Genomic DNA, 18,058 nt, shown 5'->3' with positions numbered 1-18,058 from the left:
AGCAATGGATAGCACTGAAATAGGACACTAATTCCTCCAACAACGAAGCTGTGCTTAAACTCTCAATCTATGATTTTTTTGCAGCACACCCACTCTTCTCCATGTGCACACTGATCTACAGCCTGCAATACCAAGACTTCTCTCTGTGTACTTTCCCCAGGAGAAAAATAACAACAAATATGCCTGTCACTAAAAGAAATGGCATTGGCACTGCCCTTAGGAAAAGAGGGATGAAAAGACAGAGGTCTGGTCTCATTCAGTGCTTCCTAACTTCTCATTTCTTTTTCCACTTTCTCGTGTTGTAAGTGTGCTGTGGTCAGCATAACTGGTTACGAACAGTAAGAATTTTTCTTCTTTTTTTTTTTTTTTTTTTTTAAAATGGAGATTTCCCACATGTCATAGAGGAGCCTGATTTCTGGAGAGCCAAGGACTCTGGCAGTTAAGTGCTGTCAGATCTTCTCGTTGCTTTGGCAACTTTTTGTTGCTGTAATAGAGCCTTCAGAATAGAACATATGGACATGCCTTGGGTCATAGTCCAGATATTCTTTAAGTCAGCATAAATTAGTATGGCCACGGAGAGATGCAATCTTTCCCTCTGAAAAGGGGAAGGGCAGTGAAAGGTCATTTTAAATTCAGGTTACTATTTTGACCTGGTGTACCATGAGCTCAGAAGACATGCCAACTATTTCAGGTCTGTCTTAGGCCTATTAGCTTAAACTACTGAACAAAGTGGGTTTGGCATTGAGATACTAGACTGTGAAGAACAATGGCTGAAATATGGACATGCATTGTGCTCTTCAAGTGTGTTATGGACTTTAGGAACACCCAATGCAAAAGTGTTAAACACCTGAGAGGTACAGCTGCTTTTTTTCTGACTGTGACTCAGACTTTGAGACACAACCATACAGGGGTCAAAACCTGGCAAAGGGTTAAATGAAGAATACAGCCAAGACAGATCACAGTACCACTGGTACTGTACTGTGGTAGTCCATACTTTGTGCTATGTCAGATTTCCTTCCTCATTGAAATAGTACATTTCTGTACTATTTGTCTGCTCACCCATCGGCTTAAGGTGTCTGGACTACAAGCTGCCACGGTAAAGTCCGCCGTTAGAAGTTTGCAAAACAAAAGTACAAATTGCTGTCACTGATTTTGTTGTAATGTAGCTTAACCTATTTCATTGTCATGTTTGCAGCATCTAGTTTTCCCATGAGTCACTTCAGGACATAATGGAAAACTTCAGCACAGCACGACTGTTCATTTGCGTGAGTGATACCGGTATGATCTTCAAAAAGAGTGAGTTAACTTTGACTAAATGGTTAGACAGTTTCCAGAATCTTTCACAACACTTCAAAAAGGAGATACTGAAAATGGAACTTGATATTTCTACAGAGCTATCCTGTTCATTTACATAATTGGTATATTAAGTACTCTTTTCTTGAAAATGAGAAGCATTGAATAACTGGAACAATATCTTCAGTAATGGAATTGTTTTTCCATCACATAGTCCCAAATTCTTGTTTTCTTTTCAGTTTTCCTTTCTGAATCCTGGTGTCTGTGATGCTTCCATCTCTCAGCTTTGCTTGTTTTGGTCACAAATAGAGAGAAATGACATTTACTAGGTTGGAAGGATATCCTTACAAATAATGTGGGTCAGTCTTTCTTACAGGATTGCACAAAACTTATTAAGGACAGACATCTTTGTTTCAGCTACCAATTCTGTAAACTCTTCAGCTCTCTTGACTTGTACTATGAATTAAAATACCCAGCATCATGCTATCTACCTTCTACAAGCCACCTTCTGCAAACTGCCTTCCAACACAGTTTAACTCCATCCCCAGTAGCATCCTAGAACAGCAGAAAACAATGGACTGAACTGAACAGGCTTGCATTTCACCTCCAGAAAACCTACATTTGGTAATGGGATACCAAAACTGACATGCAAAAGACTTTGTATGCCTAACCGTAATGCAAAATAAAAAAAATAATTTAAGAACTTTAATATTTTTTTCTGCTGAGACTGCTGGGAGTCAAGATAATTTCCTCAATAAATGGGATTGCTGGCATTGTTCCAAGAAAGCAAAAAGTTGGAAAGGAAGCAGATTCAAGTACGTGTCCTGTCTCCACTACGGCAAGCCTTATTGCATTATATTTCACTCAAATGCAATTTAATAATAATAATAAATTACACTGGCCTTTGACTTAATGTTGTAGGACTAACTAGTGCAACATACTACTTAATCTTTTGAAACAGCATTCACAAAGAACAAATTGAAATGCATGTATTTTCAGTGAGTAATGTAGATATTTAGGCACATTTAATTATTGAAAAAGCCAGCAAAATCTGAGTGACTTAGGCTACAGCTATACTCAGAAATAAGCTAGGTCCATTATCTGACCCTTTGGCCAACTGGCCTGTACAGTTGAACTTTCTTATCCTCTAGACAAGGTGGCTGCATCCAACAGGGTTAGTCCCTCAGATATGCCTGGGCACTATGGAGAAGAGAGCCAGGTGGCCACGGCTGAAAACGGGCTGGGGACCACACTGGCTGTGCCAGCACTTTGACAGAGGCGGTGATCAGACGGCAGAGGTTGAGCATATGCCCTGCTTCTGTCATCTGCGTTAAACAGCAGTGGCAGACCCTGCTCTGCTTTTTTATTCCCACTGGATGTAAACTATATTCCTGTCCAAGACTGACTTAAAAGAAATTATTTCAGAATTTGAATGTTTCTCTTAACTCAGTTACATTTACTTATTTGTATGTTGTCAAACACATTTTTTTTATTCAGGTACAAATATACATTTTTATTGTTTATGAATTTTTAACATTCAATTTTCTGAGCCGTTGAGCAACACAAACTGACCAAATAGGGGCATACTTTTGTCAAAGTAGAAACACAATTTAAATGGGAAAAAAATCCTTGCAAAATGCCTGATAAAACTCAGAAGAGAAACATGCACATATGTCAAAGGTCTGTTGCAGCTTAAGTGAATGTTTTTCTAATTTTCATTTTATCCTGTTCAGGATCTATTCTTATGAAACCCACCTAAATACATTTTGCAGACAATCATGTTTTCTTACCACTGAAACTATCAATATTCAGTTTTTATTACAGGTCTACTGGTGCTCTGTTAGACTCCAGTTCCAAGCTATCATGTCACCCAAGCAGAGGACTAAGAAAGCATAAGCCCCATCTTCTTTCTGTCCATTTTCTCCCTCCATCCTGGTAAACAAGCTAAAAAGCCAGTTAATGCAGCTGACATCTTGAATTATGTAATTTCTCATAATACATGCCAGAACTGCTATTGAGTCCTGCTATACATGCAGGAGTGATGTTCAAAACCTTGGCTTCTGGCTCAGCAGTGTGACCAGCGGTACAAGGGGAACTTGGCATGCAATGGGGATTACTGAGCCATGCCAGAGGAGGAAGGAAGGCTCCATAACCATCATTGCCTGCTACATCCTCACAGAAATTTGCCAGACATAAAAAGTAACCACAGTGACAGCGAGACAGAGGGGTATTGGGAGGAGATGGTTTGTGGTGAAAATCCCGGTTTAGGATGAGCACTTTGTATTCTTGTGAGAAATTTTCTGTCTGTTTTGGGACTGCTGAAATTTGAAGATTTTTCACAAGAAAGACATATAAGAACCAGAATAGCTCCCACATTTCTTCCTGAAGTTCGTTGGAAGAAAATGTGTATGCTAGGCTGGCAGATTCATGGTGCTGCCCCTCAGTTTAAGGCAAAACCAAGGGTTTAAAAGATATCTGTCAGCAGCAGGCTGGCTGCTCAATTATTCCTAGTGCAGTGTTTGCAACAAATTCTTAACAGATCCCCTAATAATATTTCACAGTATTACAAAAACTTCCTTCTTTTTGAACTGCAGTTAGCAGTAACTATGCCATTAAATCCTTTGGGACCATGAACAGGCACAGCTGTCAACCCCAGTATATCGCATTAGCATCACACTTGTGTTTTAATCAGTTATATTTTGAGTGGTGTATTTGCAATACCAGGAAAACTGACAGAAGACACAACATTTGGTATTGATCTAATAACCACCTACCTTCAGGATTTAACAGATCAGAAAGGTAGGGTTTTTCTGGTTTTGCTTTGTTTTGGTTTTGTTTTTCTCTTGAAACTTATTATTTGAATAGGTATGTCTAGATGCTCTCTGGATCTGTTTACAAACTGTGGAAGTCTAGGACAGGCACTGAGAGCTGCCACTCAATGGAAAATTTGTGCTGTTATCTATGTTCACTTGTGAGAGGCCCACCCATAGCCGAAAACAAAGAACAGAACATATTTCATTTGATCTCAGTACTTGGAAAGTTAGAACTGTCTGTGCAAAAAGATTCCAGTTTGTGGTACTAGAATGGATATGACAAAGCAGGATGGCTGCATCCAAACTGCTTTCTGGGGATGATCCCTGGCCTACAGCAATGCCCAGCACATGGCCTGGCAGTGGCTGGGACAGTGCTAATAGACCCAGGCAACGTCTGCCAGGGGCCACTACAAAACCTTCTCAGTGTACATAGTCAGGTTTCTGTACTCAGGTCTGTTTTCTGGAAATGTTTAATTTACCAGCAGTAAGACAGCTGGTCAATGTGTGTAAGTTTGAGAAAGTCAACTATCTCCTCTTCCCCTGTTGCCTTCAGAAGGGTCCCTCTTAACAAGCCATAGACATCAGATCACCCTCCCTTAGTGCTTATTGTCCCATGAGGATAATTGCCCTTTTACTGGACTCACAGCTTTCAGAACCATTTGTGAGAAAATCCAGTACACAAGAATTCACAACATATCTCTACCATGGCTGAAAAATTAAAGCCTCTTCATCCCGAAAGACCTCTACTCCCACTGACACGTACTCACAAGATGAAAATTAACCATCTTTTTATTTCCCAGGGCTTTTCACAAATTTGGACTGAACCAGCTGATGCCTCAAACCCCAAACTCAGCCCAGATACAATGATATCAAAAATTCAAATGTTGCTTCCAATTCTTGTCATTAAGAGTTAATTTTTTAATGTTAGGAATTCAGCCAGGTCCAGGTCTGGCAGCAATACTTAAGTTATAGGCCATGTTTTCATCATTGGAACCAATATTCTAGCAAATCCTTCAGACTCAGATTCAGGCTCGGTTGCCTGAAAACAGGTCCCCGGCACCTTTTGAGATGCCATAAGATATCCTGCCTGAATTTTAGCTGCTAATGGAGAGTGGAGACCTGCCAGTCTTGTTTTGTTGTATCTCAGAACAGCAATCCATGGTACAAACGTCATTGTTTGTGCATCTGAATTGACTCTACAGAGATGTGTAAGTAAGCTGTATGAAACCATATAGTTATAAACCATTCTTTCCAGTAATAGTCAAAGCTGATGGTTTTCTTCAAGACTGCAAGCTAAATAATTCAATTTAATTAAGCCAAAAGGATTTTTGCCTAAGGTTTTTGTTTTGTTTTATTTTATGAAAACCTGAGTCACTATGGTACACTATGCATGGTTTTACCTACAGAACAATAAACAACCTTTGATCAAAGGTTTCATTCTTAATTTCTTCATTTTATGTATGTCTCCCAGGCAAAAAAAATCAATTTTCTAACACCCAGTCAGATTAATAGAAGCTGCAGATTTGAAATCAGGCTATTGCTTTGAAAGAAACTTTCTTCAGAATTATACTCACCGTTTAATAATAAAATGATATATTGAAGGGATAAAACAGAGAGAAAAATAATGATCTATTAGAAAGCATATATAACTACATATTTTCCTATAGTTTAAAAATTTGCCTTAGTTATTTAATAGGCCATATTGTAGGTAGTATGTATGAAAAACAAAACACCCAGCAATGTGTTTAAATGAGTATGATACAGTGGTAGCCGATACAAAAGCACTTTACCAATAAAGAGTAAAAGATGCCAAATATATGACAGAACTATATATCTGTTATTATACCTAGTATAGAATAGTATATTTTCTATTTCAGAGAAAACAATGAAATAACAAAGACTTATACAGAAGCTCCTCTGGAGAGAAATATTCAGAATTTTAAACTTTTGATAAAAACATGGATATATTTCCTTCAGTAAACATACAGTCTTCCTGAAGTAGCAGGTTTGTGGTATGAATGGGGGAAGATGACAGTTTTTCATCCAATAATCACAAGAAACTGTAATTGATTTAAAATGAAGACAAAAAAAGTTAGCTTTTTAACTATAGCATCATATTTTCTCATAGATACTGACTACTACCAGTAAGACACAAGGAAAAATTACCAAAGTCACAGCAACTTTCAGAAAGATGTATAACACGGTATAGTGAAACCTACTTTTGATGATCTCCCAGTGGTCTTTGTCCAATGGATTTTAATAATGACTCTGGTCGAACTGTTAATTTTGGTGATGTCTTGGGGCTTGTATCAGAGTCTCCACTTTCTTCATCTCCCATGGCCTTAATATAGCTCCCACTTCTCATTCTTCTACAGGGGATCTCTTCATCTTTCCCACCAGCTGGGTATCCTCCCCATTCGTCCTGAGGTACCTAATAGAGACCATAAAACGCACATGCGAAATGTTCATTATGGCTTTCATATGCTTAATTACTTCCTTCAATTTTTCATTTTACAATGACAAGTCATAAATTTTTTTATTCTTCAGAAACAGATCACTTAGAAAGAAATTTCTAAGCTCCCCAAATGATATGGCAAAATAATGCCAACTTCAGGACTGGAAATCTTGAGTTTATAGATGTTGTAACCTAAGGAACACTCAGGTCATGGGTGGTAGGCTGAGCTGCAATATCTATTTGTAGACATGCTCTAAATTGCAAGAAATAGCTTAGCTTAACCTCTTAAAAGTTTGCACACAGATTTTTCAGCTGATAAACAGTAAGTTGATCAGGTGTCTCAGACCTAAAAGTAATTGAAAGCTGAGCACTTCAGTTTTTTACCAGCTCTCCTCATATGTAGCTTTGGCTACTTTTTGGGAAGGTGAATGAAGTATTTAAGTTAAACTCAGCTGTGGTTTTGGCATAAATGGATAGGATTCTGATTTAGGGCAAACTTCAGCGAGAAAAAAAAAAAAAGTTGCAATTTGTCTTCTGTCATATTTAGAAACTGTAAAATGGTTCATACAGGCTGTAACGTTTGAGGAACATATCCAATTAATTACTTATATGTTTGGCTGAGGCTGCTTTCATGCAGCTGAGGTGGTTCTTCAGTCAGTGAGATTGGTAGTCGGATAACCCACAGCTGGTGGGTGGATCTCTCTTTGCACCACAAATTAGCAGAGAATTGAGCAGGAGTAGGTTTTCCAATCCAAAGTGAAACCAGCCTTTCTTTAAGACTTATGGATTACCTCAGTAAACATGTCTCTGCCAGTCTTGCTAATTATTTGCCTTTTGTTTAATCTTCCAAGGTGCTGAGTCCTCTGGTCCTAATCCAGAAACACACTTAAACATTTGCTTAACTTAAAGGGTATAAGCAGTTCTCTGAAATCCATTGTAATGACTCATGGTTAAAAAAAAAGATGTGACAGCATACATCAGTGGACCAGGGCTGATGCACTTGGCAACATCAAATCCTTTATCAACATGATGACTTCCTATATATTAAACAGTATAATGGCATTGTTTACCAATGTACAATAAATCTGAACTTCCATATAAGCTTATATTAAGGAGTTTCTGCAAAGCAGGATGTCTAATAAAGACTTTCAAATAGAATGTATTTGAGACCTTCTACAGACAGAGTTCACTGTGGAGCTGAAGCAAATGCTCCCATTGGTTTTAGAAGTCTTGGAGATCAGATTTAAATAACTCCCATGGTCTGCCTGTCATCCTTACTGCCCTTTCCAGATACATGAACTAGCCACACACTAGCTGAACAGACTTTGAGTCCCAAAAAGCGATTAAGGAGGAAATGGAGTTTTAAAAGAGGGCGAACAAGTAAAGAAAGAGATATTAAAATACAGAAACAAGCTCAGGAGAGAAAAAAGAGAGACTAAGGATGAAGTCAGATAAGAGATGAAACAGATCATACAGATCAGAAAAAAGTTAGAGACAAATATTAAGAGGAAAAAAATTATGAGATATATTCTTATACGAATCATAGGACAGAGCATGAATCTAAATGAAATACGGATTAGATCATGCAAAGAAATAAACTTTTCATATTATTCAGCTTTGGATGGTGACTGGAACGGGAGCATGAAAAATCTTGCCAAGCTTGAAGCCTGTAAATGTGATATATCATGCTCATTTCATTTCTAAGACCTAGCAGGTATGAGATTAATGTCAGAGGAAGGACTTTCAAGATTCTAGGACACGTAAAAGGTATTTACATGTCGTGATAGTTATAATAGCCAGACTCCTAAAATACACAAACTAAATATATTTTCTTAAGCTTTTCTATTTACTATATCTATCTATATCTATATAGATATAGATATAGATATATCTATATCTATATAGATATAGATAGATATAAATATATATAAAATACAGCTGGCAGGACTGTTAACTGTAAAAATCTGAATTGGCAAACTATATTAAGAAATATCAGTTAATATAATAGAAATATACACTCACTTTAAAATCTTCTTTATTATTTGTATGTCAGCATAGCTAACAACAAAATCCGAAGGCTGAAAAAGCATTCAGTGGTATCTACATGGGCCCACTGTAAGTTAATCTGTTGAATTTTTTGTACTAAAAGTGAATTCCTACGTTCAGTCTTACTACACTTTTTTTTTTTAAAAAAAAACCCAAACCCTCATAACTTTTTAATAGAAAAATTATTTTGGATTGAAATTTCTTTCCTTCATTTTAGCTTCAAGATAATTAAATAGAAAGTTTAAAAAGACATTGATCAATAACCTTTTACTTACTTGAATGCAAAAAATTATTAGTTTTTCAACTTTCTTTTGCCTGAAATTCAATGTTCAAATACCTAGATAAGGACTGTATTTAAATAAGTAAACACAGGCTTATTTGTTGATTGAAGTTGAAATCTCTCTGTAAAAGATAGGAGTGACTGATTTTTTTACATTAAAGTATCTAAAAATTAAGTTTCTTCACTGTGATAAGGAGCTTCCCGAGGACAAATCTTACACTTATATGTTACTATTTTTGTTGATTACTTTTATTTCACTTTCTGAATTAATAAGTTAAATGAATTTACATGATAGCTACAAACTGAAGAAGCACTGCTCCATTTGTGCTGTGATGTACTCACGGTACACACAAATGCACCAAGAATCCCTTTCAAATCAAAGTAACTTGTTGACTATTACAGAAGCCTTTATGATTGAAAAATGTTATTTGCAATTAAAATATGTGTATTTTTTACCCTTGAGCCATTCAAAGGCACAGAATAAAATGATCACAGGGAAAATGTTTCCGGAGCCTGGCAAGCAAGTGTGACACTGTGCTCTCTCAGAAGGTTTCATGCAGAGCGTAGGAAAACAGCTGGAGTCCTTCTGCTGTCCTCAAGAGCCAATGCAAGGGCCCTTGACCTTTTTTTTCCTCATGGACTGAGAATAGAAGAAAAATTGAGTCCCAGTTTGACCTGGTTCATCATTCACTTTAGCTGATAGATTAAATACTTGGAAAAATCTTTCCAAATCCTGGCCATCTCAGACCCCAACATGGCTTAAAAAAAAAAAAGCAGAAATATTATACTACTGCAGGAAAAAATTTTATTTTCAAATGTTAACAAAAATATTCAACAGCATGCATGAGGGTCATGAAATGTATATTTTCTAAAACATGAAAAGGGCTTTGCAGCTTGGCAAAATGCTTTCTTACAATAGTTACCAGTCCCTGAAATTCCCATCTGCAGGGCTTGCAGCTGCTAATTGGGAATAATTACCCTAATTATCTACTTGCATATAGTGATGAGTGCTGATATTTATAAAGTCTAAAAAGGCCTTCCTCCTGTTCTTGATGTTAACATGAACCGTTGTATATGCAGTTTCTATCCACAGAGGAGTTAGACGGCACATTACCATATGAATTTCCTTTTGTAAGAACAACGAGCTGACAAGGTCTGGATCTTTTCATTTCATTTTGTCACCGATTGCTGATTTGGTTATAACTACTACAGAAAATGATGAATCTCTTTCATAAATTTCATGCACTGTTGCCGTGAGGAGCACAGCCAAGTTCAGGAAATTTGGGACCATTTAATTGTTCTGACACTGATTCAGTATGATATCTTACATTAATCACCTAGGCCCCATTTTATTAAAGCACCTGGTACCTAAAATTTACTACATTTTATGCAACTGATCCTGAGAATGAACTCCAGGACCTTAGGTAGGACCCTAAATTACCCACAAAAGGTATTTAGGGGAGTCAGCTCTTTCAGAGTATCATCTGAAAGGAACCAAAAGGTCCCTTCAGTTAGCAAACAAAATGCAAAGCATGCAGAAAACCTCAAACACTTCTCCTTTCTTGGGTTTATTGTATCTGATTATAGGCAGCAGAAAGGCCCTTCTGTCATTTCCCATTAACAGTCTAAAATAATCTTCTCAAGAATAAATTTAGATTTGGTTTTGAGGAACTGAGCAGCCTTATTCTTTTTTTCCATGAAAAAATGGCTGTGGAAGTGGGAGATGTCACTGCTCAACTTCTACTAAGTAATGGTGGGAGTGCTTAGGAAGGAAAGAACTTAGAGATGATAAATAAACTGGCATGCCCTTCTCTTCTTGTAACTCACAGCATTTTCATGAATCACTCACAGATTGCCTGGCAAGGGCTGGTTAGAAGAGAAGGACTTTATGTACAAGCAAGGAAAGGCTGAGGGAGCTGGGTCTCTTTAGTTTGGAGAAGGGGAGACTGAGAGGTGACCTCTTTATGTTTACAGATATATAAAGGGTGAATGTCACGAGGATGGAGCCAGGCTCCTCTCAGTGACAACCAACGGTAGGACAAGGAGTAATGGGTGCAAACTGGAACACAAGAGGTTCCACTTAAATTTGAGAAGAAACTTCTTCTCAGTGAGGGTGACAGACACTGGAACAGGCTGCCCAGGGGGGTTGTGGAGTCTCCTACTCTGGAGACGTTCAAAACCCACCTGGACACCTTCCTGTGTAACCTCATCTAGGTGTTCCTGCTCCAGCAAGGGGATTGGACTAGATGATCTTTCAAGGTCCCTTCCAATCCCTAACATTCTGTGATTCTGTGATTTTGTGAAAGGGTGTGTTGCAGCCTCCTGATCCAGGCACTTAACATGGAATGAAGGAGCTTAGTTATTGTTCCTGGGCCAAACACCCACATGAATTTTATGTGAAAGGGTGTTGGATAAAACTTGTGGAGCACTGTAACAAAAAAAGAAATGTCTTTGCTCCAAACTGCCTTAGAGCCTGCTGCTCAGAATGCAATTTGGGGAACTGAGAAGATGGGGGTTAGACTTTGTGCAGCCAAAGGAAGAAACTGAACTCATATCTTTGCAGTGGGTATTCTAGAAACTTCATTGCTATGAAAACAAATTTCCATGTTTTAGAATAGAAGTCACTATCCATGTGTTTTGTTAGAAGTCCTCCCTGTTGGGTGTGTTGGTTGTGCTCAGATCAGACCTGTCGGAAGGATAGGATTTCAGACCCCTGACTGGACTTTGGCAGTGAGTCTGTCCCCTGATTCTCAGATTACAGAGATTCTGAGTGTAAGCAACAGCATATTGTCAGGGAAAAGAGGGGTGAATTCATCAAACCTCCAGAACAAACCAGGAATCAGGGAATCAGTGAGGTTGAAAGGGACTCTAGAGGTCTCTAATCCAGCCTCCTCCTCAAAGCATGGTCAGGTACAGCAGGTTGCCCAGCTGTGTCCAGCTGGGTTTTGAATGTTTCCAAAGATGGAGACTCCACAATCTTTCTAGGCGATCTGTTCCAATGTTTGACCACAGTTTTCTTTATATCTAATCAGAGATGGGTAATCTAGGCCCCCATTCAGAACTAGTGCTAGTTGTGTGAATATCCAACCTTGCATCTAAGAAATTCTACTGTCAAAACTGGAAGAACCAATGAAATATTAATTACTCTGGACTTTGACCACTGCTATTTCAAGTGTTTTAAATTTCCATTTAGGATTTAGCTAAAGAAGTCAAACTGGTAACAGCCACTGGCATTTCGAAACTGATCTGCTCCTTGGTTCCACCCACTTCCGTGGCATTTGCTTCCAGCTCCCAGAACTTTAAAGGTGTTTCACCACTAAACTGCTGGTCGGCTTAAAATCTGGCATATCACTTTACTCTCTAAAATGAAACACTTCTAAATATTTGGCTTCAGCTCAGGGAGCTGACTATCACTTCTTCATATTTCTCATTCTCAAAGGTTAAAATGAGGATTACCTACCTCACAGGAGTCCTGTGAAATTTAATTAGCATGCAGATATAAAACGCACTGAAATATTCATTATGACCTAAATCTTATCTCAGTAATATAAATTTCACATTTTACTAGAAGTAGAAGCTGTCTGTGCATGAAATTAGACTATAGATGATATGAAGAAGGATAAGATATGCAACACTATGAATCAGATATGAAATTTTTACAATTTTATGCTTTCTCAGCCTGGTCAGGAAGATGACACCCCTCCCCTCCAGAAAAAGGACACCAACTGACAGAGATTTTCTCTTAAATCATGCCGCCTTCGAGGAACCTCAGAAAAACAGCCTTTGTGCAAAGCTGCAAGTAGATGAAAGCAGATTATTGTCTCCAGCAACAATTACAAATGGTTGAATACTGCAAATAGTTTTGTGAGGACTCTGTGGCTTTGTTTATATTGTTTTGATGAATGTGGGCCAAATGCTCACCTCGTGACCCTCTGTGCTGATACTGCTGGCAAAGATGGCAGTTCAGCCACCTGCAAATCCTCTGCTGTATGTTGCTGGGTCCCTCTGGACTCGGTGCTGTTTCGATACGGAGGAGCGAGGTGCAGGCAGATGACATTAGTGGGCTTGTCCACACTACAAGTGATTTTTGCCTGCTGAGCCTGGAGCTCACTGAGATATTGTGCTAGAACTTTGATATGAGATGAACTGTAGGAACAGCAAGATGTGCGGTTCCAGCCACTTGGATGATAAAGGAATACCAATACTAACATGCCCATTCGGATGGTCAAAGAAGAAATAATACTAACATGATTAAATCACAGCAATTAGTCAAAATGCAAAGGGCCTTGGACCGGTTATACAGAAGTATGTTTTTTATGGGTGTAAGGAGTGATAACCCAGGCCAGTGAGAATGATAACTTGGGCCAGAAAACTGCCCCCATACGTATGATGCGTGAATGTTGAGCCTGGGCGTGTGAATGAGTGGGTTGAATGCCGCCCACAAGATATGCATGGGAATGTGACTGAAAACGGTCACAAGATGAGCGTGTTGTGTTTGAAATAACAGTTTTTGAAAAAAACACCCTGTCTACCCTCCTGGTCCACTCCCGTATCTGTAAACCTATAAATTGAGAACTGTTAATTAAAGAAGGCTCAGTTCAGCTCGGCTAAGCTCTGCCTGGCTCTGCTCTCACTGCTAACAAGAACTCTGTGTCTGTGCACCTCTGTCTGTGTCATTCTCATCGCTGCAATGAACTTGGACAGAAGTGAGGGCTTGACCTTTACTCAGATGATAACCTAGTCATATATAGCCTCTCAATCTAAGACAAGAAAACTGTAGGGAGTCAACCAAGAAACCTGGGTTCCAGTTGGCTGCATATTTCCTTTGGCAAGTGATGCAGGATGCTGCTTCATGGTCAGTTTAAGCAGCTTTAAAATTATACTACCATCAACTTAAGCTAGGCAGGTTTTTCGTAAGCAATATTTAGCCATGTAGTCATACCAGTAATGGTAAAGGGACTTAGAGTGCTACTTGGAAAAGTGCCCTAGCAACACTAATAAGGGCAAGTAAAGGTAAGTTTTCAACTGAACTGGTGAGTTGCTCCAACTTACTGTGCTGCTGCACAATCATCAGTGTTAGTGAGAGACAGGGATGCAAATGTTATGGTGATTACCCTGGGGCTGGGATGCAGTAGTAAACGAAGACCCACTCTCTTGCATGGAGGTCAGCTGGCCTGCAGCACTCCCCATCCCTGCTGTTGAGCAATCTTTGCCTCCAAACCAGAGTGGCTACCAGAAATGGTCCCTGGTCTGTGCTATGTCCTGAACCGTACCCAGGAAATGTTCAGGGAAATACTGTCTGGCTTGGACAAAGACAAGGTCCGAGAGGCTGAGCCACTCAACAGTACAGAGTATCAGGATCCAGTGTCAAGGAACATTTCCTGACACTATGTTGTTTGAAAGCATAGATGTAGCATTAGGTAGTGAAGCATCAAAGACCAAAATTTGGAACTTCTCATGCTTGCCACAAAATGCAACATTTCTGCCAATTAATTTGCCACAGTCATGCACGCAGAGTTTGTTTGTCTATCTCTTTACCATTTTTTGGGCCAGCTCACAGCTGCATTTTCCTTTACAAGTTTCTCTATAAATTGAATTAATTTAATTAAAATGCAAATTCTGCTTAAACCAAGCATCAAAAGGCTGAAGGCCTAAACTGGATTGCAGCTTGTCACTCACTAGAGGTGAAGGGGAGCCAGGAATATACCTGCCAGCTGGGCTGCCTGACTGACAGGGCAGCAGACGAGGCCCAGGGGACCACAATATCAGCAACTGAAGCTAAAGACAAGCTTTCCTGGCAGATGTTTTTGGGAGAGGTAGACTGAATTGCCTGAACCACATTTGCGGGGTGGATGGAGCCCAGCTATCTGCACAGCACAGTGAATAAAACCAGCCTGTTTTCTGACTGATGAAATTGTGGGAGAGAAGACTCCCTGAGTGTGGGGCATGTGCCCCAGATCACAGGGGGTCACCTGCACCCCTGTGGCCTTGCTGTGTGACCTCCAATGCTCCTGCAGGCAGCTGGGGTCCCGTGCAGCGCAGTGCAGGCATTGCAGTGCCTTACTGCTCTGTTCTTTTCTAGCCACTTTTGGAAATAGGAAAATAAAGCATCATCAGCCCCTTCAGCCCAGACTTTCAACCTGGCAGCCAAAATCACCTGTAGGTCCCCCTGCAAACATCTTTGCTTTGACCGCTGCAGACACCAAGGGAAATTCAGAGTTGTCACCTTATCATAACCTGTGTGAGTGGGGTAAGACTCCATGGTCACAGAAGTATAGACTAAGAGACAAAAATGCCCTTAAAGGAAAAGGGGAGGTGCTCCCAACATACTTACAATGCACAGCACCTCCAAAACCATGGAGACTGCAGGTGTAGCAAAGACCCCAAAGCTGTAGAGCTACTATAAGGCTAGACAGGGAAGAAGAACCTAAAAGGTAGCATACCCAGGGGTGACCTAAAAGAAGTTCTGTGTCTTATTTAATCTAAGCAGGAAATTTAATTCAGTGTCTTATTTAATCTAAGCAGGAAATGATATCACTTTTTTAAGGACTACTACTGAAAAAAAACCCAGTGCATGTCTTTAAAACAGAAATAATTTTAAAGGCTGTATAAAATAGATATATTTGCTGCTCATCTATTTTTCTCATTTTAACTAGTGGTTGACAGTTTTGAACAGCTAACTCCAGATGACTACAATTATTATATTTAGCTTGCAGAGTGAAATTAGTAGGTTTTCTGCTTGACTATCCACACACTTTCAAAAATATCTGTTCCCCTACAGATTACCAGGGATCTTATCCATATAGACATTCAGCCATTTAAACACATGTGCAATTCCACTTTAAAAACCAATGTTTAAGCACAGCACTGTAGGATGGCCAAAACCAGTTGGAAAAAAAAACCAAAAAAATCAAAGCAACGTTTACTAATGCTTTGCCATTTTTTACAGTCACCTGCTTGCAGGATAAATGGTACAAACTGCTCAGGAGAGGAGCTGGGTCTGCCCAAGGCAGCAAGCCTGTGGGATAGGAGAGCATGTGGTCATTATAGCCCCGAGTGTGCGGTCCTGGGAGTCTCGTTTGACAGACACAACTGGCCTGAGTGTGTTAAATAATAAGTTACTCCTCGCTGAAAACCTCCTCAGACCCAGCAACACCTTTGGGTAACAACTGCAAAGGTCACCCTTCAGCTTTGGTGAGGTGAACGTTGAAAAACGATTTGGCAACACACTGTACACTCATGTTATAAAGGAGGACAATTCTCCCTGATTAAAGGGCAATGGAATCATGGTCTCCCTTTTCTGCTCCTAGCTTTGACATTTCTACAGTAATAGGGACTTGCTTTGGCAGCTTTAAGAAAATACTAACTCTGAAATCTTTCTACTCTTGTTTGGAAAATGCTTCAGCAATTCATTTCAGCCAATATGAGTGTCCTAGTACACAGGCATGGGAGCAGTATGCTGTTGTATCACTGATTAACACAGTAATTCAAGACACTGGTAATCTGATACAGCTGTTCCGTCAGAGCTTTACACCATGATTGATTGAATACGATCTTGTGGGGTTTTTTTGTTTTTGTTTTTGTTTTTTTCCCCTTGAAAGGGGCATTTAAGAAGTATTTTGTGGGTTTTTTGTGACTCACTAAACTATCAGAATTCTGTAAATACATGGAAGTGTCAGCTTTATTAAATCCTTTTTATTTAGTGGTCTTAAAATCATAAGTGCAATACTTCAGAGAGATGATAGGTAGAGAGAGCATTATGAGGAACAAGTACGAGAGGTCGACCTTGCTGCTCTGTATGAGAGGACGACACTCTTATTGACCTGGGGTTTAACTCCACAGAGCGGCCCCAGGTACTGCACCCAGTGTTACAGGCTGACATTAACACTATGAACAGGCTGTGGAGCATTAACTGTTCCATCATTTCCCTTATTGTCTGGGCATCATAGGCCTCTCTTACATACCTCTGCTCCTGACTGGGAGGGCACAGGGCTGAGACACCCTTGTGGAACTGTCATGGGCTGTAGAAATGAAAATGGTACAGCACATGTCCATGCTGATTTAGGATGCAGACTACCCTGCTACCCTACTATTTCTACTAGCTTTTTCTGCTGTGGAAACAACCCAGTTAATTCTGGAGTGGTAGCTGGTTGTAAATCATTGTGAAGGCAGCGTGGGTGAAAGGGATTTGGATGCTAGCATCAAATCTCTGCTAGCTCTGGCTAGCTCCACGGTGTGCATCAGTTGGCAGAGTATTGGATGCAGTTTCTGTAGTTCATATATGGGTTTTATGTCAAGCAAACAGATACAATCTGGTTTCATAAAGACAAAGTGCTGAGAAAGATGGATTGAGTTCAAATCCATCCATCCTTGCAAACCAGAGGGAGAGTGCAAAGCAGTAGCATGCCTCTCGAGGGCAATGGTCTTGTTTGTGGGAGTCTGACCTGTCCCCAGAAGAGTTCCTGGAAAAATGTAACTGAAGGCTTAATGCCTATTTATCCATTAGCTTATCCTCAAAGCTTTTCTGCATGTAGGCAAAACTTAAACCAGCTAAGAGCCTTGTTGAAGCTGCTGCTTTTTTTCTTTTTCCTTTTTAAGAGACCAACTCTTGTGCTTTTCTTTCATTCTGTAGAGTACACAGCTGACATTATTACCCACATGCTTAGCAGTGCCACTGCTGTAATGGATGACGCTAGTACTTAAATGCACTAGGAAGACAGGAGTGGGCTGAAGCCATTTTTAGAACAATATGCTATTTTCTTTTTTCATGCTGACTCATTCACTGTACCTTGTGGTGTGTTTACCTTGGGTGCTTGCTGCTTCACAGGCTGTTGAATGGCTGAGGGAGGAATATTAATCAGTGACACGTAGCACTGTGTTCCAGAACTCCAGTGCCTGTGAGTGCTATGCTCTTGCCTGTCTTTTGGCTTTATTGTAGGAATTACTTTTATTTAACTAGCATTCACAGGTATTTCAGTCCTGGAAACTGTAAACAACATTTTTGTATTCATCATTTTAGTAGAGCTATCTAGTTCATATCCATTTTTTTCTGTTGAAAATCTTTGCTCCTTGCTAGTACACGTATCAGAGTGAAATGAATCAGTCATTGCACTGTATATGTGTTGAATGTAATTAGCCAAACCAGCTGATGGAGATATATCTCACAACTGA

The 18,058-nt window shown here is 39.6% G+C and overlaps 1 protein-coding gene across 1 annotated transcript in view; it reads right to left on the bottom strand.

Annotated features, from left to right (window-relative positions):
- DLGAP2 (DLG associated protein 2) overlaps positions 1-18,058 on the bottom strand; it is a gene marked incomplete at its 3' end in the record, with an annotated part of 379,588 nt that overhangs the window by 59,373 nt on the left and 302,157 nt on the right. Inside the window, exon 5 of the mRNA XM_080342897.1 lies at positions 6,326-6,537. Within this exon, the coding sequence (XP_080199023.1) occupies positions 6,326-6,537 (212 nt within the window). The remainder of the gene's footprint in view (positions 1-6,325; positions 6,538-18,058) is intronic.

The sequence above is a fragment of the Nesoenas mayeri genome, assembly GCF_963082525.1.
Source record: "Nesoenas mayeri genome assembly, chromosome: 3".
Taxonomy (NCBI): domain Eukaryota; kingdom Metazoa; phylum Chordata; class Aves; order Columbiformes; family Columbidae; genus Nesoenas; species Nesoenas mayeri.
Note: the sequence above shows the minus strand (reverse complement) of the source record. Positions and strands in the feature narration are given on the sequence as shown.